This window comes from Neofelis nebulosa, chromosome 7, assembly GCF_028018385.1.
Source record: "Neofelis nebulosa isolate mNeoNeb1 chromosome 7, mNeoNeb1.pri, whole genome shotgun sequence".
Lineage (NCBI taxonomy): Eukaryota > Metazoa > Chordata > Mammalia > Carnivora > Felidae > Neofelis > Neofelis nebulosa.
Genome location: NC_080788.1, coordinates 72,114,225 through 72,141,921, shown reverse-complemented (window position 1 = coordinate 72,141,921; position 27,697 = coordinate 72,114,225). Strand labels below are relative to the sequence as shown.

General features: G+C 37.6%; 1 protein-coding gene and 2 non-coding genes across 8 annotated transcripts; all 3 read left to right on the top strand.

The window, feature by feature from the left end:
- The first annotated feature begins 226 nt into the window (after nucleotides 1-226).
- CCNB1IP1 (cyclin B1 interacting protein 1) lies at nucleotides 227-27,413 on the top strand. 6 transcript variants are annotated; one of them, XM_058738352.1, is made up of 9 exons: nucleotides 227-288; nucleotides 3,379-3,503; nucleotides 7,454-7,547; nucleotides 8,584-8,702; nucleotides 13,371-13,447; nucleotides 13,598-13,746; nucleotides 16,448-16,780; nucleotides 23,866-24,199; nucleotides 26,428-27,413. In XM_058738352.1, the coding sequence occupies exons 7-9, from the start codon at nucleotides 16,484-16,486 to the stop codon at nucleotides 26,628-26,630; spliced, it is 834 nt and encodes a 277-aa protein (XP_058594335.1). In that variant the 5' UTR covers nucleotides 227-288; nucleotides 3,379-3,503; nucleotides 7,454-7,547; nucleotides 8,584-8,702; nucleotides 13,371-13,447; nucleotides 13,598-13,746; nucleotides 16,448-16,483; the 3' UTR covers nucleotides 26,631-27,413. The 6 variants fall into 6 exon arrangements, with proteins under 6 accessions (XP_058594335.1, XP_058594336.1, XP_058594338.1 ...); XM_058738353.1 differs by lacking the exon at nucleotides 8,584-8,702; XM_058738355.1 differs by lacking the exons at nucleotides 227-288; nucleotides 3,379-3,503; nucleotides 7,454-7,547; nucleotides 8,584-8,702 and adding an exon at nucleotides 9,630-13,279.
- Nucleotides 7,732-7,808, top strand: LOC131518536 (small nucleolar RNA SNORD126). Its single transcript, XR_009265203.1, has one exon. It is a non-coding gene; the product is annotated as a small nucleolar RNA SNORD126 (small nucleolar RNA).
- Nucleotides 9,741-9,887, top strand: LOC131518530 (small nucleolar RNA SNORA79). Its single transcript, XR_009265199.1, has one exon. It is a non-coding gene; the product is annotated as a small nucleolar RNA SNORA79 (small nucleolar RNA).
- Nucleotides 27,414-27,697: the final 284 nt, after the last annotated feature.

Below are 27,697 nucleotides of genomic sequence, written 5' to 3'. Positions count from 1 at the left end.
GAATGTGTATAAATAGCTTGAATTAGCCTATGTTTGCTTGTGTTAAGTACTTGAACTCAAAAGGAAACTTGGTTTAAAAAGGTCATTCTAAAAATAGTGCAAGTAGCATCACTGTTCTATAAAGACACAAGTAGGTGAAGGGGGGGGGGGGTTGTATCATTTCGGTACCTTTTAAGGTAAAGGAGGAGGGACCCTGCTTTTAACTCATTAGCCAATCAGACTCTGAGGCCACTTCTCAAAGCCACTTCCTGTCTCTCCACTTAGTCTCTCCGTTTTGGTGGTGGGCTGGTGAGTATGCACTTAATTTTGCTCCCTGATTGTTCTGAATTTCTTTTCCATTTGAGCCCTGTATCCTGATGGCAGGCCTTTTTTTCAAGCAAACATTAGAGTGTGTGTGAGTCACAAGGCGATTAATTTCGGCTGTGGAGATTGGGAGAAGGCAGTGAAATGCTCTGCCTGGCTTATTTCCACGTGGGCCTCTGCAGCACTGGGTCTGCCTTCCTTCCCCGAGACCTGGTGACCCAGAAACAACGGACTCTGCTTCATGTACAGAGTCCCCGTGTTCCTGGAAAATACCTGGATTCCTTTTGCTTGGAGGGGAAGGTATTGTTACTATTCTGATGCTGTTTTGACTTAGATCTCCCTGGCCGGAGGGTAGACCTTGGGAAGAGGTTCAGACTAGTACATTTTCTCTCGTGTCTGTAGAGCCCAGGCCCTCACTGCGTTTGTGGGAGCTGTAGCGAACGTTGTTTTTTCCCTGGTCTTTGCTCAGAGCATTCATTATAGCTTTCTTAGTGAGCCTAGGCAGCAAACTCTGAAGTTAGATGATTTTAGTGAGCCCTCAGAGGAGCTCCCAATTTTAATGTCGCCACTGTAGTGAGGGTGCCCTAAAAAGCCTAAGAACTACTAAAGAAAAAATCAGGGGCCTTAGCTCGGGACAAGCCCAAATCAAATTCTAGCACTACAGTTTACTCCTCCAGTGACCTTGGGTAACTCAGTGGACCACTATGAGGTCCCGCTGTTGAAAATCAAAATATACGAAGGCCAGGCATTATAATAAATGTTATATACCTTCTAGAAGTAAGCAGTAAATTTATTTTGGATATATTTTTTCTTATAAAAAGTCTTGCCTGGTGACTTTGAGTGTAAATGGATTCCCTTTTTTTTTTTTCCTCCTTGATATACATTAGTTTGAATACAATGTATGTGTTCATTATTCTTCCAGGCAGAAGATGTGAAAGAAATAAACTAGTGGATGGAATGTAGTAATAGAATGTTGTAGACTTCTCAAAATCCTTATAATTCTTACACTTTATTGTTAAATTAATGTTATTTTTTTGGAAAGTAACAGTTACATGGTTAAATTAAAAAGGGATCAAAGCGTGTATCATGAAGTCTCCTACGTCGCCTAATTTCTCTACCCAGTAACAGCATTAACAGTTTCTTATGTATACTTTCTGAGATATTTTATATAAGTATAGGCAAATATATGTATTTTACCCTCCCCTCTTACATACTCTACCATGTATCTTTTCCCACTTGAGATTTCCAAATGAATAAAGAACATCCATATTCTTTATGATGGTTACACAGTAATCTAATGTATGTGCATACCATAATTTAAGCTTTATTGGTGAACATTTAGGTAGTTTACAGTCTTGTTGTTTACCCCAAAATGAATAACCTTGTATATAAGTCAGTTGTCACATGCCACAGTTCAGTTGGGTTTGATATAGTTTATAAGGACTCTAAACATGCACTGCTTCCTGTTACTTATATTTATTTTGTACACGGTGATAACTGGAAACCAACCAACACCATAAATGTCCTGATTGAGCAATAAAGGATTTTTTATCAAAAGCAAAACCACGCTGATGGCTTTTATGTGAATGGATCTTTGCCCACTTCAGTTTAAGGGATGGTTTATTTTGCTGTGAACACATTTAATGTTGAGAAGGAATGGCAACATGAACCAGAGAAACCACATGGGCAGAAGGAGCATGTTTCCAGTGTTTACTTAGCAGAATGCATGCTGGATATCTTCCTGAAATAACAGTGTTGAGTGAGTAAACTCATATTTTAGCATTAAGTTAGGGAAAACAAATGTTTTTTTGGGATGAAAATATGCAAAACAAAAGCTTCTGGGAATTCCACCAAAGCTTTTTTATTTATTTTTTTTTAAGTCATAAAAGGCTAAGATCATGTCTTGTGAAACCTCTAGTTTTCCAGTTAGGAGTATCTTGGATTTGAAAGTGGACTTATTAGGGATGTGTCACTCCCATTAGGGAGTGACTTTCTGGGCTTCAAGATATTGTGAAAGTGAAATTTTTAGGCAGAATATCCCCATTCCTACTCATTAGCTGGTTGAGCTTGGACACTTAATAGAAACAACATATTAAACAATTTAGTTGCATGTCAGCTACTGTGCAAAGTATTTTATGTTTATTTTACCTCATTTAATCTTCACAACAGCCCTAAGAGGTGGGTGGTATTTGTCCTCATTTTACAGAAAGGGAAACCAAGGCTTAGAAAAGTTGCAAATAGGTGGGGGAGTCAAGCTCCAGTTTTGTCTGACTTCAAAATCCATTATGGGGGCGCCTGGGTGGCTCCGTCGGTTAAGCATCCGACTTCGGCTCAGGTCATGATCTCACAGTCTGTGAGTTCAAGCCCCGCGTCGGGCTCTGAGCTGAGCGCTCAGAGCCTGGAGGCTGCTTCCGATTCTGTGTCTCCCTCTTTCTCTGTCCCTCCCCCACTCATGCTCTGTCTCTCTCCTTCTCTCAAAAATAAATAAACGTAAAAAAAATAAAATTTGAAGAGTCTCAAAATTAAAAAAAAAAAAAAATCCATTATGTTAACCACAAAGGTGCCTGCCATTAGTCTCCAAACCATGCTTACAGACCTATAAGATGGAGATGACCTATATTTGCAAAATGAGGCAATATATAGAAAGGGCTTTGTAAATTCTGAGATAGGCAAAGTATTAATGGAATAGATAAAACATCAAGTTAACAGAGTAGACTTTTACTGCCTGTTGTATTCTGATTTCAAGTTATTCTTTCCTGATGTTGTGATCCAAAGCCCTCAGGTAGTATTTCATTTGTGACCCTGGTGAAATAGTTGTCTTTTGGTATGAGCTGCATGGCCCGTCTGTGTTTCTGAGCTCCTCACTTTTATATATGCTCTGAGTGGATTCTGCTTGCACTGAGGTTAAAACCACTGGTATTTTGGGCTAAAATAGCTGACAGTGAGTGAGAAACAAAACTTGGAATCTTTTCTGATAGTAGTGCCTTATAGAGCTATCTCTAAAAGAGAACTATGCCAAGTGACAGTGTAGCATTTAATTCCTATGCAGAATTTTGTGTTTTCCTTTTGCTTCAGGTTGAAGATGGAATCCATGGAGGAATGCAGGCCTGGGTCTTCAAAAGCCTATGTGCCAGCCCAGAAGTAGCACTGTGAAATCATCTGTAACATCAATCAAGTGGGCTTGGATTTGGACATTCTCGGTAGGAATGGTTAAAGGCTGATGGGACCATAAAGCAAGTACTTGGAACTTTGACTAAGATAATGCCTTAAAGTGTTCTCTGTGTCCCATGAATATGTGTCTTTTCTATCTCAGAAAGATAGGTTCTTTAAATTACTGTTGTATCCCATAATCCTAGGCACACAGTGGGCATTGAGTAATTGGCATGGAACTGAATAGGCAATTGTCATCTTAGAAGCCTCAGATTTGGTATTATCAGTTTGTAGTTTATATCAGGTTTTCATGAAGCATCTGTTCCCATACATAAAATGTATGTTTTGGCCATGAATACCAGTACTTAGAAGCTTTTACTTCTCACAGGGGACAAAATGAGTGGGTCATTGGTAGTTTATGGGGTATTTATAAAATATTTACTTGAGTTCCCTAAATGCTTAGTAATTATGAAATGGCCTTCATTGGTAGAATGCCATTGGTAGAACTGTAGAAAGCTTGCACTTCATGTCTTACTTATGTTCCCTTAGTTAATCTAATATGCTGGTCATCTGAAAACAGCCTTAAATAATTAAAGTGTTATTCAACTGTCAGATGGGAGTAAAGTAACACTTTGATTATATCTCTCAGGTACTTAAACCACGTCAGTTTCTTTCTGACCTACTGAGCCAGTATGTCATTCTCATTATATGCTAAAACCAACCATCTTCTGTAACTCTGCTTCCTATTTCTTGTAGGAAGAAGCATGGTGAAGTGGACAGAACTGAATTTAAATCCTCTTTAAAAAAAAAATGTTTATGTACTTATTTTAGGGGGGGAGGGTCAGAAAGAGAATCGCAAGCAGGCTCCACATCATCTTGCAGAGCCTGATGTGGGGCTCGATCTCAGAACTCTTGAGATCATGACTGGAGCCGAAATCAAATGTCTGGAGGCTTAACTGACAGCCACCCAGGTGTCCCTAAATCTTAGGTCTTAATAGCTCTTAGTAGCTAGTTAATTTAATTTCTCTAAGCCTCAAATTTAACAATAAATATGGGATAATAAAGTTTGAGTGAAATGATTTTTAAAGTTTCTGACAGAATAGGAATTTGTTTTAAGCTTATTTATTTTGTGGGGTCCCTGGGTTAAGCCTCTGGCTCTTGATTTCAGCTCAGGTCATGCGCTCATGGTTCTTGGGATCGAGCCCATTGTTGGGGTCTGTGCTGACATTGGGGAGCTTGCTTGGGATTTTCTCTCTCCTTTCACGATCTGCCCCTCCCCCACTCGTGCTCTCTCACTCTCTTAAAATAAATGAATAGACATTAAAAAAATTTATTTAGAGAGAGTGTACCTGTGTATGCACAAGAGGGGAAGGGGATGGGTAGGTAGAAAGTGAGAATGCCAAGCATGCTTCGCACTATCAGCGTGGAACCTCACATGGGTCTTGAACCCAGGAACCATCAGATCAAGACCTGAGCTGAAATCAAGAGTTGGATGCTTAACCTATTGAGCCACCCAGGTGACCCCAGATAATAGGAATTTTTAAGAATGTTAGATACTACTTCCCTTTCTGTCACCTTATTTTAGTCATACCCATCCTTTAAGGCACTGCTATCCGACAGAATTTTCTGTGATGGAAGTGTTCTATATTTGTATTCTGCATGGTAACCATTAGCCATACGTGGTTATTGAGCAATTAAAATGTGACTGAGGAATTTAATTTAAAATTTAACAGCTGTATGTGGTGTTACCTGTTGGGTAGTGCAATTTTTTTCTTGTGATGAGAATTATTTAATTTTTTTTAATGTTATTTTATTTTTGGGAGACAGAGAGAGAGAGAGAGAGACAGAACATGAGCGTGGGGAGGGTCAGAGAGAGAGAGGGAGACACAGAATCTGAAGCAGGCTCCAGGCTCTGAGCTGTCAGCACAGAGCCCTGATGTGGGGCTTGAGCTCACCAACCTTGGTATCATGACCTGAGCTGAAGTCAGGTACTTAACCAACTAAGCCACCCAGGCGCCCCTTTTAAGTTTATCTATTTTGAGAGAGGCAGAGTGTGAGTGGGGGAGGGGCAGAGAGATGGAGACTCACAAGCAAGGCTCTGTGCTGTCAATGCAGAGCCCAGTGCTAGGCTCGAACTCAACAAACTGTGATCATGACCTGAGCTCAAATCAAGAGTTGGACACTTAATTAACTGAGGCACCCAGGCACCCTATGATGAGAACTTTTAAGATCTCTCTTAGCAACTTCCAAATATACAATATGGTATTATTTTAAGGCTCATTCAAGATACATAACTTTTTTCTTCATGAAGACTACTATGACCAATGATTCTTATTTATTTTTTTTAACTTTTTTAAATGTTTATTTTTGACCCAGAGAGAGACAGAGCATGAGTGGGGGAGGGGCAGAGAGAGAGGGAGACACAGAATCCAAAGTAGACTCCAGGCTCTGCGCTATCAGCACAGAGCCCGACGCGGGGCTCAAACTCACAGACCGCAAGATCATGACCTGAGCTGAAGCCAGACATTCAATCGACTGAGCCACCCAGGCACCCTGACCAATGATTCTTATTTTTAAGAATCCTTGCTATACCACTTTTTGGTACTTCCCATGGACATTAATCTGCATCAGTCTTGTATTTCTAACTAGATTGTATCTGAGGTTATGGATTTTAAAATCTTCACATTGTTGTATGAAAAGGAACATAATAAAAATATAATAGTTTTAGTAAGTTTTAGATTATCATTAAATATAATAATACAAGAAACTTTCTAGTTAATAATAGGGAATAGTCTGAAGATTGCCTGCAGTGATGAGCTTTGTGTCTAGGCTTTCACCTGAAAGTTAGATTACACTGGAGCCTTGGAAGAGGAAATTATGCTTTCTTATATTGCCATCTTGTGGCTGCCTTGGGTTCTAAATGATGCTAATTCAATTTTGCTATGTCAGGAAAGTTTTCTTTAGTTGTGATAAATTTTTACCAAAAGTAAATGTTAAATACAATCAGCATTGTCTCATGAAATTGAAACATGCTTTGAAAAAAAAGTTAACTATTTTGGATTACCTTCTCTCTCTCTCTCTTTTTTTAAGTATGTTCCATGCCCAATGTGGGGCGTGAACTCAAACCTTGAGATAAAGTTCCATGTTCTACTGACTGAGTAAGCCATGGGCCCGAGATTACCTTATTTATTTTATGAGTTCCTGGCTCTTTCCTTCTTTTTTCTTTTTATTAAAAAAAATTTGTTCATTTTTGAGAGAGAGAGAGAGAGAGAGACAGACAGAGCATGAGCAGGGTAAGGGCAGAGAAAGGGAGACACAGAATCTGAAGCAGGCTCTAGACTCCGAGCTGTCAGCACAGAGCCTGACACGGGACTTGAACTCACAAACCGTGAGATCATGACCTGAACTGAAGTCAGATACTTAACTGAGCCACTCAGGCGCCCTTTTTTTCTTTTCCTTATTTTTTCTTTCTTTCTTTTTTTTTTTTTTTTAAAGGATTTTGTGAATCTAATGACTGGTTACAAGTATTTTCTGTAGTTGAACACCCTGTGGACTTGGAAAGGTTGGCAGTAACCCATGTCATTTATGCCCCATCTCACTGAATTTGTTCTCATAACTGCAAAGCTCTGGTTGCAGCCAGCACATGGCTCCTTCCTTTTCCATATTGTTCTCTTATTGTGAGACTCTGGACATGTAACTTTTGGAGTTTGGTTAAACTTATTGTACAGTTTTACCCAAACTTTTAAATTTATACAAGAATCTGAGCTTGTGTAAGAAGTCCTGTCCTAATGTGATACTGAGTTTGGGCATTTGGGCATTTCATGCCATTCATTCTCCAAATAGATGGGTCAATTTATATTACTGGTTGGAGATTGATACAAAGAATGGTTTCCCTTGAGGTTAATTTTCCTTGAGGCTATAGAGATGTGGCTTGGGAGTAGGCTGGTATGCATTTAAGTCCTGTAATCATAACCTTTATTATTTACTCTTTATTTTTCAGAGATGATGCATTTGGAAAGATGATATGCAGGTAGTTGGTAGATCGTGTGGTTCAACTAATTTCTAGATAGAAGCTGATGGATTTGATACCAGAGGTAAGTGTAAAAGAAAAGTCTTTTTACTTGATTTGGATTTCTAATCATCTACTAAGTTTTGGGGTTCAGTGTCCTTAGTGGCTGGAATTTGGTAGTTTGAAAAAACCTTAGTTCTAACCTTAAGAGTGTCCTCCTAGTTTAGAGACGGGAGCCTGTGGTGGTTTGCCCTTCATCAGTCACCTACAGTTTGCCATGATGAAATGCATGTTAAGTCCGTGTTTCAGCTGATCACCCTGATTAAACACATGCTCTGAGCAGACTAAAGCTAGGGCAAACACCTGGAGTTGAATTCTGCTTCTTGGAATTCTTACTGGGATCTAGCCCCCCAGTCCCAGGTAAATCTTAAATCTTTGAATTACAGATCTGACACTACAATACTTTGTTGTGTGCTTTGACCTTTTGTGATATCTTTTTGAGATAGAACCAGGGTCAAGAATCTTCCTCAGTGTAAACATTCAAACACTACAGAAAAAGCACTGATAACTGGTATAATTCTATCACCCACTTTACTTGGCGGTTTTTAACTAATCACTATTTTATTAATTTATATATAAGATTAAGAGGATTTCAGAGTTGGTTCAGTCAATTTTGTCAGGATCATAAAATGCAACACTAAATAGTCACTTAAAAGTTCTGATACAGGTTTACCTTTTTTGAAATGGAAGGATATTCAAGATACATTGAGTTAAAAACAAGTTATAGAGCAGTGTGCCTAATCCCTTTTATGCTTAAATATTTTCATATACTTATGTTTACTTCAGAAATTTTATGAAAGGATATACTCAATACTAGGGATTATTGTTTCTAGAATTGGATTCTAAGGGTGATCCTGTTACCCTGTGTTTTCTGACTTTATTATATTCATGTATTGTATTAATTGAACCTACACAGAACAGGCTTCTATTCTTTTTATCTGTGCCTGCATGCTTCAGCAGAGAATGGGGTACATCTGAGGGAGAAATACAGGAAATGCAAATAATCCAAAATAACATTAGTACTTGAAATAGCTTTCAGCTTTGGCTATGTCTTTTTGCAGCAATGACGTTTCAGGAGACCAAAACTAGATCTGAGTCTGACTTCTTTCCCAGCTTGGAATTCTTGGGTGTTGTAAGTCCTGGATATACAACAGATGATGACAACATTTTTTTTTTTGTGGTAAGGCTTATGTTGAAGCTGAGAAGCTTTGACAGACATATGAATCTTTGAAAATTCAACTTTGTGGCTTCGTGGCCAGCTGCTAAGTTGCTACAGATTTAATTTTTTAAAAGGTCAAAGATGTTGAGGTAGCATAGTATATTATGCATAGATTCTGGAGTGAGACTGAGTTCAAACCAATCCTTTGTCACTTAATAGCTATGTAACCTTGGCAAGTTTCTTAACATCTCAGTGTCTTAATATCTTATGAGAATAATAGTGCCAGATTCAAAAGAATAGTATGTCACTTTGAAGATTAGATAATAAATTTGTGGGCTTAGAACACTGCTTAAGCATATCGTGATTGTTCAATAGATATTATCTGTTTTTTTTTTTTTTTTTTTTTTTATTGATGTTTATGATTCAGATAGAGACAGTGCAAATGGGGGAGAGGCAGAGAAGGAGGGAGACACATAATCTGAAGCAGGCTCTAGGCTCTGAGTTGTCAGCATAGAGCCCGATGTGGGGCTCCAACCCATGAACCATGAGATCATGACCTGAGCCGAAGCTGGGCACTTAACCGACTGAGCCACCCAGGTGCCCCTAGATATTAGCTGTTTTATCATCAAAGTCCATGTGCATATTTATCTTAAACTATTCTACCTGGTGGTTTCTGACATCTTTACCTCCAGCACACAAAACCTAATTTAAAGTTCTAGAATTATGGTAGTAAGTATGATAATCAGGACTAGTGTGTATCTCTATGTGACTGTTCCAATAACATTTCTTTAGTTGATTGATCTTGTTTTGGCACAGAGTTATTTATCATCCTATTCCTCATTTTGTCTTAGCTGGAGCAGATGATACTTGATGGTTCATTTAGCTCTTAATTGACTTTTTAAAAATTTAGATGTAATGATTCCTATTAAGACTGACTTGAAAAAAAAAGAATGACTTAATATCTTTATTTTTATAAATGTTTCTTAAAACATTTATTAAAACATTCTTAAACATTAAAACATTCTTAAAACATTTATTAAAGTGGTTGGAGATAAATTTTGATGGCTGTTCCTCTCACTGCTTAGAGCTTAGGTAGTGAGATTTTAGTCCATCATATATCCAAGCTGACTTGTTTTCACTCAGGGCACCATGGGGATGGGTTGGCCGTCCGTTAGTGTCTTCTGATTTTTGCGGAGTCAAACAATTACAAAGCAGGTGGTGATTCTAGGTTAAGACAATGTACCTGTGATTGAAAAATAAAACAAAACTAACATTAAAACATAAGGATGTGTAAGTTTATTGACAATCCTTTGACTGCAATAGTATTTGAATAGCACTGACCTAGGGCTATGAAAGAAAGTGGTTTAGTAAATTGAGAGTTTCTGAAACAATAACTGAAGTCATTCATGTTTACATTTTAAGTTGTTTAATCATTTTGTACTGATGAGTTTCTACTGATCAATTTTCTACCGAGTGGTTGCTTACACATTTTAGGTTAGTATTAAAAATGTATTTTTCGGGGTACCTGGGTGGCTCAGTCAGTTAAGCGTCCGACTTCACCTCAGGTCATGATCTCACGGTTTATGAGCCCTGCATTGGGCTCTGTGCTGATAGCTCAGAGGCTGGAGCCTGCTTTGGATTCTGTGTGTTTTTCTCTGCTCCCTCCCCTGCTTGTGCTCTCTCTCTCTCAAAGAATAAATAAACATTTTTAAAAAATGTATTTTTCTTCACAGCATGAAAGTAGATGGAAATTAAAGATGGAAACAGACTTCTCCTCAGAAAGGGTTTATAGAATCAACTTGCAGGGTGTCTGGTGGCTCAGTTGGTTAAGCATCTGATTTCAGCTCAGGTCATGAGCTCGAGGTCCGTGAGTTTGAGACCTGCATTGGGCTCTGTGCCAACAGCTCAGAACCTGAGACCTGCTTCGGATTATGTGTCTCCCTCGCTCTCTGCCCCTCCCCCACTCATGCTCTGTCTCTGTCTCAAAAATAAACATTAACAAAAATTTTTTAAAAGAAATGCAAGAAAATTAGTTAAAAAAACCTTGCAAAAATGTAAGAGGCAGGAAGAGTAAAATATTTTCTTTCATCATTCTTAGATTCTTTGCTAGATTGTAAACTCCATGAAAGCAGGAAAACTTCCTTATCTGTAATGCCTGGCTTAGAGTAGATACTCAAAAATATGTGAAGTGAAACCTCCATTAGATATTTTTTTAAGTTCCTGGAAAATGGCACCCTTTTTAATGGCATTTTGGCAAGACATTTACATGTAATAATTGGGACTTAAATTTTGCCTCTGATGAAAAATGTATATATAGGTACATTGTATATATAGGTACATCTGGGTACCAGTGAGTCTACCTAAAAGTCTTAATACTTGGGGTGCCTGGCTGGCTTATTGGTAGAGCATGCTGCTCTTGATCTTAGTGTTGTGAGTTCAAGACCCAAGCTGGGTGTAGAGATTACTTTGATTATGATGCTTGATCCTTTAAGGGTCAATGAAGAATGGCTGCCAAAACAAACTGGGTTTGAGGAATAATTATATAAAAGCTTATATTTATGTATGTATGTATGTTTATTTATTTTTCTGAGAGAGAACCAGCAGCAAAGGGGGAGAGAGAGGGGGACAGAAGGTCCAAAGTGGGCTCTGTGCTGACAGTATAGAGTCCAGTGCAGGGCTTGAACTCATGAACCATGAGATTATGACCTGAGCTGAAGTCGATTGAAGTCTTAACCGACTGAGCCACCCAGGCACCCCAAAAGCTTACTGATATTTAATAGGATATCTTTTATTATGAGCATTTTATTTATAGTCTTAATTGGACATTTATCATTGATTTAAGTTTTACAGAGCACTCAGGTATGGTTAAAAAGTCATTATTTCTGCTTTATAGTTAATGTTGAAATACTTATAATTGTTTTGGCTAAATTATACTGTAAAGAATTTTTTGCCCTACATAGTATATTTATATCCCTGAGGATATATTTTACTTGCAAGGGATATAACATACAAATTCAGGTATTGGAAGTCTAGTACTTATCCCTGTGATTTGAAATGGGATTTAATACTCATACTAGAATTATAGAAATGGTACGTCACTATAATAATTTGTTAGAATTTGAAATCTAATTTTTAGATTAGGATTCTTCCATTAAAATGAATATAAGTATCAAATTAGTTTAGAGTAGATCATGCTAACATTCTAAGATTCAATGATAACAGGAGAGATTACTATTTTGAAATTTTTAGAGCAATGTGGTATATACTCCGTATAGCTGATAGATACTTAATATCTACCCAAGATCAATATCAAACTTTATGATAAAAAAATCATTTTTGAAATGTGAAGATAATCTGTAATTAAATGGTATAAATAATGCGTAAGCACAAATTATAGAGTTTATCCAGATCCTTATATTAGGAAGAATGGATCAAACATCTATAAATGAAAAGCAAAACTTTAAACCTATAGAAAAACAAGGAATATGATGACATTGGAATAGACTTAAGCACCAAAAGGAAAGATTGATAAATTCGTATATAGTAAAATTAAAACTTAGGTTTACATACCATGTAATCAACAAAAGACTCCAAAGAAATATAGAAATGATCAAAGGATATGAATGAGTAATTCACAGATGAGGATCTCTGAGTAGTCAGTCACCTGAAAAGATGCTTAATCTCACTAATAATCAAAGAATTGGCATGTTAAAACATTGAGATGCCATTTTACTGCCATCATAAGGGCAAAAATGAAAACAAAACCAGAAAAATGACACTTGCATATGTTGCTGAGTCTGAAGCAGTGTGCTCTCATTTTTGCTGGTGGTAGTGAAATTTATTTGAAGTTGATTATACACAAATCCAGTCTCTGGGTATTATGTTCTATAGGAATTCTTGGCATGTGTATTCAAGAAGACATGTATAGAAAGTTTATTGAAGTATTGTTTTTAATTTTAAAAACCTGGAAGAAATGTCCATTAGAAGAATGGATAAATTGTGGTAAATTTTTAGAATTTGGCTGTTAAAATGAATTAGTGAAAGGTATGTGTATTAACATGACTACATGTCAAAAACAGTTAATAAAATAGCAAAGTGATGCATACTATGATAAGTAGTTTTAGGACATGCAAAATAAGATTTTAGTAGTTTAAGGACATGCAAAACAAGATTGATATATACATATATACTAAAAGTATAAAAGCATGCATGAGAATGATAAATACCAAAATCTGGCTTGTTTACCTCTGGAGAGGTAGAAGAAAATGGGGAGGCTTCAGTTATATTTATAATATGTTACTTCATTTAAAAGAAAATCAAATGTGAGAAAGATTTCAGTTTATTAAAGCTGCATGATGGTCATTTGTCACATTTTTTGTATGCTTGATATTTAATAATAAAAACCAATATTTAAAAAAAAATTTAATGTTTATTTTTGAGAGAGAGGGACAGAGTATGAGTGGGGGAGAGGCAGACACAGAATCCAAAGCAGGCGCCACGCTCTGAGAGGTCAGCAGAGAGCCTGATCTGGGGCTTAAACTCACAAACCGGGAGATGATGACCTGAGCTGAAGTCTGATGCTTAATTGAGCCATCCAGGTACCCCAAAAACCAGTATTTTAAAAAGTTCTGTTTGGTGGATGGGTCTCTGTATCTCAGCCTTGATTGATTTTAGTAATCTCATCCCCAGGAGCCCTCCAGAAAAGAGCCAGTGAAGGCAGTGAAAGGTTTGCCATAACAAGAGGACACAATGCCACTAAGAAGGAGGTTAGTTCAGTTCCTGGTGTTCCAGATAACTGGGATACTAAGTCTTTGTAGCCCCCTGCCCCTTTTTATTCTATCCGGCAAAATGTTGGCAAAAAAAAGTATACATACACACACATACACACCCACATAATATGTATATTATTCTTACAGGCTTTTAGCCAAATGGGTTGGAAATGTGAAACTGACTCTAGAGGAAATTTGAGACTGACTTTGAAACTGACTTAGTTTTGAAACCCTAAGGTTTGGGGAATCAATGGTCTTGATGAAGAAGCAGGAAGAGATCATGTTGCAGTACAACGGTAAGTTAGATCACAAAGTTAGGTATTGGTTGAATTTGAATGCTTTGTGTTTTCTAACTTTAGATTCTACACTTTTGTAGTATATTTGGCATAATTAAAATCAGGAAATGCATAAACTGCTCAGATATGCAAAAGAGATGTTAGGGGTTTACACATGAACACCCACTTTTGTTTGAATCCGGTTTGTACACCAGAATTAAGTTACCACTGTAAACTCTCAGACGACATTTTAGGAAATGTGTACAAAGGCCAAGAGGACCCTTTCTAATTACTGTGAACAAGTTGGAAGTAGACAGAAAACTAGCCAAAAGTTGTGTAATTAGGATAGGTTTTGTTTGAAGAAGAAAGGGTTAGTATTAGAGATTTACAACCCATAAAGGGGTTTACAGGGCTTTGGTGTCCATTGTGTATAGTATCTGTTACTACACATTATGCGGACAGGTGGCTGCAAAAGACAGCATTAAGGCTTGTATTCTGAGGACCCCTCAAGCCCTCTTCAGCTTAGTTTCTAATATGAATTCCAATAGGCTTCTATAGATTGAGCAGAAGACCACGCAGGTTACACAGAACAGAAAAGAAATTGGCAGGTGACAGCATTAGGGTAAAACAGGCACAAACATTTAAACAATTAAAAGTAGGTCCAGGAGAGCACACAGGTAGATCACCTCAAAAAAGCTGTGACCCCTGATCCTCTCCCTTCATTTCAGGCCCTGTAATAAATGTTGGTAACATCATAAACTAAGGAAAACTTCTATTTTTAAATGTATCTAGAAGATATGTGAAAGCTATAAAGATCCCTGTACCAAGATGGATAAAAAGTAAAATGGCAGAACTAGAATGTGGAGGTGATAGCTATCCAATTACGGGCATCACATTTCCGGGACTTTTTCCTACTTAGGAAGTATGTGCTGCCCAGCCTGTCATCCCCAAGTGTTTCTAGGACAAACACGCCTGTGTACTCAGAGGTTCTGTTAGCTTCTCAACTGCCTCTCGCCCCCCTGCCTGCTGTTACCTGGGGAGACTGACCTCAGCTGTTACACCCAGGAGGGCTAGGATGTTAACTCTTCTGCCATTCGAGGGCAGTGAAGGGAACTCAATGGCTGTATCCATTGGGCTCCCAAACGGGAAACCTAGACCACACTACGTGAGACTCGCACCCTCACAGCGCCTGATATGCGCCTGCGCCGGGAATACGTCCCCAACCAAGTCTGGGTGCCACAGCCTGACCGGTCCCAGGATCCCGAGCCGTACGAAGCCCTGTGCCCAGTACCCGGCAGGCTCCGGGGCAACCCCGCGCGTGCGCTCTCAGATGTAGTAAGAGCCGCAGGCCGAGCCCTCCCTACAGTAGTTGTGGAATTGTGGCGGCAACGGTGTTTTCCCGCGCTTTATCTGGGCGCCTCAGGTTAGATATTTTATTTGTATTATTATTTTCTCCGTAGACCGCAGGAAGCAGGCCAACAACTCCAGAGTGAAGTTTCTGTGAGTCTAATTCTCAAAAACTTGGCCCTCGGTAACTTGGACAGCTCACTAAATTGGCTTTATTCCCCCAGTCAGGGAAAATTGGGAATTAGCCGCTCCCCTCGCTTTGCCCGAGAAGGCTCTGGTTCGAAACGTCCCAGCTTTTCTGCTCGCCCCATGCCTATTAACCCTGCTGAAGGTAAAATAAGCCTTATAACTCCGGCTGCAAGGTGCCATTTACCTTTGGAGCCTACCTCAGCGGGTACTTTGGGGATAAAGGTGTCAGAGCGTCCTCGTCGACCCCTGTGACTGAGGCAACATTCTTGACAGAATTTATCGGTTGATAAATGTGAACATTTTTCCTTGGTGTATAATTGATGTGTCACAATTATTTCTTACAGTATATGATTTTGATATATCCACAATATTGCTGTCCAGTCTCGGTTAGTAAAACTCCAGTGAGAGTGGACGCTATATTGAAAAGTAACCTAAAAGTATTTATTTAGTTTTACATTTAAAAAAAATTGCAAGGATAGCATTCAATAGTATTTGTATTAATATTGAATGCTATCCTTGCAATTTGTTTGCAAGGAATTGTTTGATGATAAAGCAGCTTTTATACAGTTGTTCAGGTTTCATAATAGTCATTTGCTTGGACGAATTAAATTATTTTAATACTAGCAGATTACTACCGGCTTTTTAGTTAAGGCAATGCAGGTAAAGAATCTGAGAAGTCCATGTATTATGAAAAACCTAAAAATGTAACTTAAAAGACACTTTGCACTAAAGAATGGTTGAAATCAGTGCCTGGACTTAAGTCTGCCAAGTGTGAGAAGTGATACTAAAATATGCTAGCAAACTATGGACGGTCATAAATTTGGCTTTTTTATTTAGGTATTGAGGAATGGCGAAGGACGTAATTAACTTTTATTTGTTTGTACTTTGCAAAATGTTCCTGAACTTTATTTTCTACGTACATACTATTTTTGGCTTTAGTAAGATTTGGACCACTAGTGTCTTTAATTTGTTTCTTTAAAATTCTTTTTCATGGACTTTCTAGCGGTTTACACAAAAGAACACAGTTAATATTGAGTGAAATCAATGTAACATTGATAATAATTACAAAAACAATAAAATACATTATTTTATCGTAATTAAATGAAAACATGGTCTGTTTATTTACTATTTATTTCATTTTCACTAAAAGTTGACTTATTTGGCCTTTTCATTTACCCCTTATTAGGATTCTTTTCAGCATCTGGAGACCTCACTTTCTATTATGTCTTTGTGTGAAGACATGCTGCTTTGTAATTATCGCAAGTGTCGTCTCAAACTCTCTGGTTATGCGTGGGTCACTGCCTGCTCTCACATCTTCTGTGATCAGCATGGCAGTGGTGAGTTTAGTCGTTCACCAGCTATCTGCCCTGCCTGCAACAGTACCCTTTCTGGAAAGCTAGACATTGTCCGCACAGAACTCAGTCCATCAGAGGAATATAAAGCCATGGTATTGGCAGGACTTCGACCAGAGATTGTGTTGGACATCAGCTCCCGTGCACTGGCCTTCTGGACGTATCAGGTTAGTGCTTAGGCTAGTTTTTCTGGACAGTATGATTGGAGGCATGTGGAATCTTCTAATGTTTTTCCTTCACTGTGTTTGTATTTATTTTTTGTGAATATATAGAAAACTTTCTTTTTAACAATTTTTTTTTTCAAAAGTAGTATGTTTAGGGGTCCCTGAGTGGCTCAGTTGGTTAAGCATCCAGCTTTGGCACAGGTCATGATTTTGTGGTTTGTTGGTTTGAGTCTCACGTCAGCTCTGTGCTGACTGCTGGGAGCCTGGAGCCTGCTTGGGTTTCTGTGTCTCCCTCTCTCTCTGCCCTACCCCTGCTCACGCTCTGTCTCTGTCTCTCTCCCAAAAATAAACAAACACTAAAAAAAAATTTAAAAAGGTCATATGTTTACTTTTGGAAATCCAAAGGGAAGAAAATAAAAAAAATCACCCATAATTCCATAACTTGGAGATCATTGTTGATATTTTTGTGTATTCCTGGACTTTTTTTGGGCATAAATATGTTTTACATATATATATTTTTTGTCCCAAAGTAGGATAATATCAGTTAAAGCTGACAATATATTATGATTACTAGAATATTTTAGTATTTTTAAATTAGTTATTTTATAATCATAATTTTAATAGTTGTATCATAAATTACTTCCAAGTTATAAAAAAATGTGATGAGCATTCTTATCAAATTCACGTATTTAATTATTTGCTAATATTAAATTCCTGAAAGTGGATGAATACATATTTCAAAGTTCTAAAAATTGCAGTTAATTAATTTAACTTTTAAAAGATTTTATTTTTAAGTAATCTCTCTGCTCAATGTGAGGCTTAAACTCACAACCCTGAGATCAAGAGTTGCATGCTTTACCGACTGAACCAGCCAAGTGCTCCCCAAATTGCAGTATTTTAAAATTGTCCTCCAGGTAGGACCTTTTGTGTCCCTTAAATGTATGAGGGTGCCTGATTGTTCATATTTCTACTCACCAATTAGATAATGAGTAGAGTAAAATCTTGTTTAAATATGCACTTCTTAGATGACGGTTAGCTGAAAACATTTTCTTGTATGTTTTCATGTATTTTTATGAATTGCCTGTTTTAGTTTGCTTATTTCACTTGCTGTAGGTTTTTTCCCTATTGATTTGTAAGAATTCTCTCTCTCTTTTTTAATGTTTATGCATTTTTGAAAGAGAGACATAGCATGAGTGGGGGAGGAGCAGAGAGAGGGAGACAAAGAATCTGAAGCAGGCTCCAGTCTCTGGGCTGTCAGCACAGAGCCGAACGTGGGGCTTGAACTCACAAACTGTAGAGATCATGACCTGAGCTGAAGTCAGATGCCCAACTGACTGAACCACCCAGGTACTACAAGAATTCTTTATATGTATGTAATTCAGATATTGCAAGATATTATCTCTTTTTTTATTTATCTTTTATTAGTCTTTTTTTTTGATATAATAGAAATGTCTCATAATTTTTTTCTAGTTTATTAAAACCACTATGATGAGCATCCTTATTACCAAGTTCACATCCTTAACTCATGATTTCTGGTACCTTCTTAGAAAGACTTTCCTGTGGAGAACTTTAATCGTGTCCTTGACTATATTGTATATCTTGCATATACATTTATAATGCTTTTTAAAGATTTTGCTTGTCAACAAGTTAATCCTTTCATTATATTTTTCTGGGTAAGGCATCCCTCTTATATGCTCCTGTATCTTATGTGTACTTTTATTATATTATTTATATGGTATTATAATTATCTGCATACTTGTTCATGTCTTCTAGTTGGGAGAGTTCTTTATGTCAAGTTTTGATACTTTATCTCTGGGTCCTGAGTGACCATCATAGTTACTGGTCTTAAGTCAGTAAATATTTATTGACTGAATGAATAGACACTATATCTTAAAGTGGATTCCTATTTGGGGGATAGTACTGATTGAACATGAATGTGTTACTGTTTTCATCTTTTCAAATATGGTAGAAAGCAGTGAATGAGTAAGGTAGTCAGAAATAAATTTTTTTTTTTTTCTATTTAGTTATTCAAATATTTTCTGGAAACATTTATATTTCATGCACCTTCTTAGGTACTGAGTATACAGTAATGAACAAAATGTATGAGTTTCAAGAAGGCTACGGTTTAGTGGTGATAAAGATTAAAAAACCCCAGACATTTATAATTGTAATGTGTACATTATAAGGAAAGTACAGAGTGCTGTGGGACTACATAGAAGGGACTGGTAACCCAGACTTGGTGGAGTTACATCACGCTATATTGAATGGGCAAATTAAAAAAAAATTTAGAGGTGAGTGGTCATATTTCATTCTTGTCAGTATATAAAGGATAGTGAATCCAAAGATAAGCTAAAATTTGTGTCTGTATATAGTAGTTGTATATGTGTAACAAACTTAATGGCTTAATCAACAAATTTAGTGGCTTAAAACAACATGTTTATTATCTCAGTTTGTATAGGTCAAGAGTTCAAGCATGGACTCTGCTCAGATTCTCAAAACTATAATCAAGGTGTTGACAGGGGCTACAGTATGGCCAACTGAGGAAAGATCTGCTTCCAAGCTCATGCTCTGGCAGCATTCACTTCCTAGTGGCATGTGAAACTGAGGGCCATATTTTTTGTTTTTTAAAAGGATTTTATTCTTTATTTTATTTTTTAAATTTTTTAATGTTTATTTGCTTTTGAGAGAAATAGAGACAGAGGTGTGAGTCGGGGAGGGGCAAAGAGAGGGAGACACAGAATCTGAAGCAGGCCCCAGGCTCTGAGCTGTCCCCACAGAGCCTGATATGGGGCTCGAACTCACAGACCATGAGATCATGACCTGAGCTGAAGTCGGGCGCTTACCTGACTGAGTCCTCCAGATGCCCCGAAGGGACTTTATTTTTAAAGCAGTTTTAGGTTTATAGCACAATTAAGAGGAAGATGGAGAGATTTCCCATATATTTGTTGTCTTCGATACATGTATAGTCCTCCATTATCAACATCTGCCACCGCGATGGTACATTTGTTTTAAATGATGGACGTACATTGACATGTCACTATCATACAAAGTCCATAGTTTACATTAGGGTTCTCTCTGTGCTATATATATGCTGTGAATTTGGACAAATGTATAATGACTTATATGCACCATGATAATATCATCCAGAGTAGTTTCACTGCTCTAAAAATCTGTGCACCAACTTTATCCCTCCTTTCGCCTAACCCCTGGCAACCACTGATCTTTTTATTATTTCCATAGTTTTGCCTTTTTCAGACTGTCACACAGTTGGAATCCTACAGTTTGTAGTCTTTTTCATTGGCTTCTTTTTTTTTTTTAATTTTTTTAAGGTTTATTCATTTTTCATAGATCGACAGAGGCAGAGTGTGAGGTGGGGAGAGGCAGAGGGGGAGACACAGAAGCTGAAGCAGGCTCCGGGCTTTGAGCTGTTGGCACAGAGCCCGACGCAGGGCTCGAACTCACAGACCGTGAGATCATGACCTGAGCTGAAGTCTGACGCTTAACCGACTGAGCCACCCAGGCGCTCCATTGGCTTCTTTAACTTAGTAATAGTCATTTAAATTTTCTCTGTTTTTTCATGTCTTGATAGTTCATATCCTTTTAATGTTAATACTATTCTGTTGTTAGATTTTACACAGTTTATTTATCCACTCACCTCTGAAGGACAATTTGGTTGCTTACAAGTGTTGGTAATAATGAATAAAGCTGCTATAAACATTTGTGTGCAAGACATGTTTTCAGTTCCTTTGGATAAATACCAAAGAGCATGATTTCTGGATTGTATAGTAAGAGTATGTTTGGTTTTATAAGAAACTGCTGTCTTATAAGAAATCTGTCTTCCAAAATGGCTGTAACTTTGCATTCCTACCATCAATGAAGGAGAGTTCCTTTTGCTCCACATCCTTGCTAGTTATCAGTGTTCTGGATTTGGGCCATTCTAATAGGTGTGTAGTAGTATCTCGTTTTAGTTTGCATTTACCTGATAACATGATATGGGGTATCTTTTCTTTTTTTTAATTTTATTTTTTAAAATTTACATCCATATTAGCGTATAGTGCAACAATGATTTCAGGAGCAGATTCCTTAATGCCCGTTACCCATTTACCCCATCCCCCCTCCCACAACCCCTCCAGTAACCCTCAGTTTGTTCTCCATATTTATGAATCTCTTCTGCTTTGTCCCCCTCCCTGTTTTTATATTATTTTTGTTTCCCTTTCCTTCTGTTCATCTGTTTTGTGTCTTAACGTCCTCATAGGAGTGAAGTCATATATTTGTCTTTCTCTGCCTGACTAATTTCACTTAGCATAATACCCTCCAGTTCCATTCACGTAGTTGCAAATGGTAAGATTTCATTCTTTTTGATTGCTGAGTAATACTCCATTGTATATATATGTATACCACATCTTTATTCATTCATCCATCGATGGACATTTGCGCTCTTTCCATACTTTGGCTATTGTTGATAGTGCTGCTATAAATATGGGGGTGCATGTGTCCCTTTGAAACAGCACACCTGTATCCCTTGGATACATGACTAATAGTGCAATTGCTGGGTCGTAGGTATTTCTATCTTTAGTTTTTTGAGGCACCTCCATACTGTTTTCCAGAGTGGCTGCACCAGCTTGCATTGCCACCAACAATGCAAAAGAGATCCTCTTTCTCCACATCCTCGCCAACATCTGTTGTTGCCTGAGTTGTTCATGTTAGCCATTCTGACAGGTGTAAGGTGGTATCTCATTGTGGTTTTGATTTGTATTTCCCTGATGATGAGTGATGTTGAGCATTTTTTCATGTGTCGGTTGGCCATCTGGATGTCTTCCTTGGAGAAGTGTCTATTCATGTCTTTTGCCTATTTCTTCACTGGATTATTTGATTTTTGAGTGTTGAGTTTGATCAGTTCTTTATAGATTTTGGATATTAACCCTTTATCTGATATGTCATTTGCAAAAAGCTTCTCCCATTCTGTCGGTTGCCATTTAGTTTTGCTGATTGTTTCCTTCACTGTGCAGAAGCTTTTTATTTTGATGAGGTCCTAGCAGTTCATTTTTGCTTTTGTTTCCCTTGCTTCTGGAGACGTGTTGAGTAAGAAGTTGCTGCGGCCGGGGCGCCTGGGTGGCGCAGTCGGTTAAGCGTCCGACTTCAGCCAGGTCACGATCTCGCGGTCCGTGAGTTCGAGCCCCGCGTCAGGCTCTGGGCTGATGGCTCAGAGCCTGGAGCCTGTTTCCGATTCTGTGTCTCCCTCTCTCTCTGCCCCTCCCCCGTTCATGCTATGTCTCTCTCTGTCCCAAAAATAAATAAAAAAAAAAAAAAAAAAAAAAAAAAAAAAAAAAAAAAAAAAAAAAAAAAAAAAAAAGAAGTTGCTGCGGCCAAGATCAAAGAGGTTTGTGTCTTCTTTCTCCTCAAGGATTTTGATGGCTTCCTGTCTTACATTGAGGTCTTTCACCCATTTTGAGTTTATTTTTGTGTATAGTGTAAGAAAGTGGTCCATCCAGGTTCATTCTTCTGCATGTCGCTGTCCAGTTTCCCAGCACCACTTGCTGAAGAGACTGTCTTTATTCCATTGGATATTCTTTCCTGCTTTGTCAAAGATGAGTTGGCCATATGTTTGTGGGTCCATTTCTGGGTTCTCTGTTCTGTTCCATTGATCTGAGTGTCTGTTCTTGTGCCAGTACCATACTGTCTTGATGATTACAGCTTTGTCAGGATATCTTTTCATATGCTTACTTCACATCTGTTTATTTTCTTTGGTGAAATGTCTATTAAGGTTTGTGACTTTTTTTTTTTTTAAGTTTTTAATGTTTATGCATTTTTGAGACAGAGAGAGACAGAGTGTGAGCAGGGGAGGGGCAGAGGGAGACAAGAATCAGAAACAGGCTCCAGGCTCTGAGCTGTCAGCACAAAGCCTGATGCGGGGCTCGAACTCACAAACTGCAAGATCATGACATGAACTTAAGTCAGCTGCTCAACTGACTGAGCCACCCAGGTGCCCGCCCCTGTGACTGATTTTTTAAGTTGGGTTATTTGTTGTTGAGTTCTAAGAGTTCTTTGTATGTTTTGGATAACAGACTTATCATGTCTTTTTTTTTTTTTTTTTTTTTTTTGAGAGAGAAAGCGTGGGGGGGCAGAGAGAGAGGGAGACAGGATCCGAAGGGGGCTCGAACTTATAACCATGAGATCATGACCTGAGCCGAAGTTGGATGCTTAACTGACCAAGCCACCTAGGTGCCCCCAGATATTTTCTCTCAGTCTATGGCTTGCCTTTTCATTCTCTTGACATTGTCTTTTGCAGAGCAGAAATTTTCAACTTTAATGAAATCTAGCTCATCAGTTCTTTCTTTCTCAGATTGTGCCTTTTTGTGTTGCATCTAAAAAGTCACCATTAAACCCAAGATCATTTAGATTTTCTCCTCTGTTATCTTATAGGAATCTTATAGTTTTGTGTTTACATTAGTTCTGTGATCCATTTTGAGTTAATTTTTGTGAAGGTTGTGTACAGTCTTATGTTTAGATTCATTATGACCTCAGTATTGTGCTGGCTGTTGCTCAAAGGCTGTACTCAATTACTTGCCTTGGCCTTTGCAACATGGCTACTTGCTTTTACAAAGCCAGCAAGAGAGTGTGCTAAGGCCGACTTTATAGTCTTATGTAATGTCAAGCAGCATCTTTTCATTTTACCTGTATTCTTGTCACAGCTTCTGCCCACATTGTAGGAGACAATCTAAGTACAAGGAGACAGGGATAATTGGAGACTGTCTTATCTGTTCTCCATATTATGGATTACTTGAAATATGACATTCATATTTTTTAAAAATACTAAGACTACATGTCACTTTTCAGGGTTAGATAGATACTTTTGTTGGTATAATGGTAGCAGTTTGAGAGTATTCCTCCAGAGTTTTTTCTTATGCGTTTAGTGACATGGTGTATTATTTTCTATAGTAACCATCCAATTGTACGTCTAGTTTGCTTCTTAATCTGGTTCTAAATGTTAAATTAGTAATGTCCTGGTGTAAATCTTTTTGTGTAAAGTTTTATGATATATAACTTTGTACTTATTACCTTAAAAATCTCCTTTTCTCTTGGGGCAGGTACATCAGGAGCGTCTCTATCAAGAATACAATTTCAGCAAGGCTGAGGGCCATCTGAAACAGATGGAGAAGATATACACTCAGCAAATACAGAGTAAGGATGTAGAATTGACCTCTATGAAGGGGGAAGTCACCTCCATGAAGAAAGTGCTAGAAGAATATAAGAAAAAGTTCAGTGACATCTCTGAGAAACTTATGGAGCGAAATCGTCAGTATCAAAAGCTCCAAGGCCTGTATGATAGCCTCAGGCTGCGAAACATCACTATTGCTAACCAAGAAAGTATGCTGGAACCATCCATGGTTGCACAATCTGGTGTTTTTGGCTTTCCATTAGGTAAGAAAGGACATATAATATCCAATAACTGTTCTTTAAATCTTTCACATTGTGTTCTGCACAGTTCTAGAAAGTCAGTGGAGACTCCAAAGGCCTAGAGTGGTGATAGGTTCCAGATTCCTTATCCAGGTCTAAACATGTACATCTTTGCTTTTATTTATTTTTATTTGCTTGTGGTTAAGTTATATCTTCATTGTAAACAGTAAATCTCTTCAAAATAGTTTGCAAATTGATACTTTAAGTGAAAAGCTGTTTCCTTGCAGTAATATTAGTTGCCAGTTTTTGATTCCTTACTAAGGACTAGATACTGTTATAATATTACATATATTCATTTTATTTTTAAAACTTTGTGAAGTAGTTATTACCCTTATTTTACAGATGAGAAAACTGAGGCACAGAAAGTTTCAGTAAATTAGTTAAGTTACAGAACTATCTTCAGAGCCCACACTGAACCATTTCCTATCCTCAAGAAGTCCATGTTTCATTTTCTTTCACATGGCAATACTGATTGCACAGTACTTAAGTTATTGTTGGTTTGCTTTTGTTCATTCATCAAGTATTTATCAAACATACTTCATGTACTAGTCTGCTAGACATAATCCTAGGCAATGAAAATATAAGGATTATGCAGATAGGATTCCTGCTTTCTGGAAGTGCACAATCTAGGAAGTTACCAGTTCTTTTCTGCTTGTTAGGTGCCTTGACAGATACAATGAAACTCGTGTCTCTTCCTGAGTTCTCTTTATACTATTCTTGATATAATACAATCCAAGTGATTTTTGCTATGCTATTAGTATAAATTAGTTTTGGAATGTAAAAAAGTGAAGTTTCATGTGCTTAATTTCCTAAATACGTGTTTTTTGAATTACAGCCTGAGGAAAAACATTTAGTAGGGGAAGAGATGTCCTAGAAAAGGCAGGAAGTAATAAGGTGAAGAATATCAGATATAAGAATTGAAGCAAAAACAAGTTTTTGCTTAAATTTCAGTTAATCATAATTATAATTTAGTCAGTGTTATTGTATATTAACATTATAGATATTTTTTCCTTGTTACAATCCATATTTATGTTGATTTCTTTATATTCATCAGTTCTTTCCTGTTTCACTTTATATGCACACTTAACCTTTTTTTTTTAACTTTTTTTTTTTAATTTATTTTTGAGAGAGAGAGAGTGAGAGACAGAGTGCAAGCAGGGGAGGGGCAGAGAGAGGGACACACAGTCTGAAGCAGGCTCCAGGCTCTGAGCTGTCAGCACAGAGCCCGATGTGGGGCTTGAACTCACAAGCCGTGAGATCATGACCTGAGCTGAAGTTGGACGCTTCACTGACTGAGCCACCCAGATGCCCCTTAACCTTTCTACTTTTATCTCTTGTTACAGCTGTTGGCTTGAAGCATGTTTATAGTCAGCATTCTTTTTTAGTTACATACTCCATTTAAAACTTGTAGAAGCCAAAGAATGGTTCAGTGGAAGTTGTTAAAATGTTTATTTAATCAGATCTATTGTCTGATTTTTTTTTTAATGTTATTCTAATCTTGGACTGTGAGTATGTGCCAGTTTTTCATAGTTGATATATATTTCCTGTTTATGGCAGTATTTTAAAAAAATTTTATTCTAGAGGCTCCTGGTGGCTCAGTCAGTTAAGCGTCGGACTCTTGATTTTGGGTCAGGTCCTGATCTTATGGTTGTGAGATTGAGCCCTGCATTGGGCTCCTCACCAGATGAGCATGCTGAAGATTCTCTCTCTCCCTCTGTATGTACCCCCCTTGCTAGGTGCACTCTCTCTCTCTCAAAAATAAAATAAAAGTAAGTAAATAAATAAAATTATTCTTAAAGAACCTGGGACAAAAGGCTTTATATACACGCGTGCGTGCATGCGCGCATACACACACACACACTATTCCTTTGAAGTAGATTACATAGATAATGAATGAAATTATGAATTGTAAATTCTGGCTATACTAAAAACATTTCACTGTAAAATTACTTTTGGTGATGAGTTCATAGCTACTGGAAAGTGCATCACAGCAGAAGGTATAGTATATACTGTGGTTGGGGGAGGGAGTAGGAGCCATCATAACCCTTTTCTCTATCCAATATTAAGTTTATATTTTACTGTCTTATAGGAATTGATTCTGTTAAAATATTTATTAAATGAATTTTGTCTTTTTGTACCTAAAGATCTGTAAGCAAATGGATGCTTAAGTTTTCTCCTTATTTTTTTCCTAGGGAACAACTCCAAGTTTCCTTTGGACAGTACACCAGTTCGAAATCGGGGTGGTGGAGATGGAGATTTTCAGTTCAGACCATTTTTTGTGGCTTCTCCCACAGCACCTGAACCCAGCAACAGCTTTTTTAGTTTTGCCTCCCCAGGTCGTGAAGTAGAGCAGCAGCAAATCTCTAGCAGGGCCTTTAAAGTGAAAAGAATTTAGCTCATTTTACACAATGTTTCTCTCATCACTTTCAGTGGTCTCATTTAGCAAATTACCTTTATTCTAGTTAGGGTAGGAGTCCCCATCATTGTGCTGTTATATTTTTATGAGAGACTCAGTGTCTGTAGGAATGGCTTTAGAGTCTAGTTTCTTTTTCTGTTTCCATTATTTAAGACATGAGCATTATATTAAACTCAATTTTATTGTGAACTGTTAAGTTTTCACCAGCAATGAAAAGGGTATATTTTTGACTGTTTTGTGGATCACCATTTGTTTTCTTTCTGGACTACATGCTTATTTATGATGTATGTGTATATAAGCACTGTGGTATATGTCTACATGTCACTTTGGGTTCTGGTATTTATGCATATATGTATATATGTGTTCCTTTATATTGGTATTTTGCTGTGTTTGCCAGTGTATTTATAAGAAGATTTTGGTCTCTGGAAATGGCAGGTGAATCTGTAGTTCGTTATTTGGCCATGTATATCTATTTGTATATATTTATTTATTTGCCCTTGTTAGTTTGTGGAGGTGTGTTCATGTCAGTGAATGAGAGTACAATTTGATGCATGTATATGAAGTCTTATATTTCTTTTTTAAAATGATTCATATTGATAAAGTTATTTTGTAAAGTTGATTTTTGGCATTTATTTTAAAATGAAATTACTTTTTCTTTACCCTTTTGCCAGCAGTTGCCTTGGGCCTACTTACGCAGAAAATTTAAACAATATATTATTGATCTCAAGAGATTATATTAATTAAAATACTTTTAAAGATTTATTCCTTGTTTTCCTTTATTAAATAGCATTTCTGACTACTATCACAGATTACTTATTTAAAATGTGGGGGCACCTGGGTGGCTCAGTCGGTTAAGTGACCGACTTCTGCTTGGCTCATGATCTCATGGTTCGTGGGTTGGAGCCCCACATCGGACTCTGTGTTAACAGCTCAGAACCTGGAGCTTGCTTCAGATTCTGTGTCTCCCTCTCTCTCTGCCCCTCCCCTACTCGCGCTCTGTCTCTGTCTGTCCCCAAAATAAATAAACATTAAAATGTGGAGCTAAG

Bases quoted from the DNA above. Each gene is read 5' to 3' on its own strand.
- CCNB1IP1 (XM_058738353.1), top strand. From the start codon at position 16,484: ATGTCTTTGTGTGAAGACATGCTGCTTTGTAATTATCGCAAGTGTCGT. The intron at 16,781-23,865 runs GTTAGTGCTTAG...CTCTTGGGGCAG, and splicing joins TGGCCTTCTGGACGTATCAG to GTACATCAGGAGCGTCTCTA. The intron at 24,200-26,427 runs GTAAGAAAGGAC...TTTTTTTCCTAG, and splicing joins TGTTTTTGGCTTTCCATTAG to GGAACAACTCCAAGTTTCCT.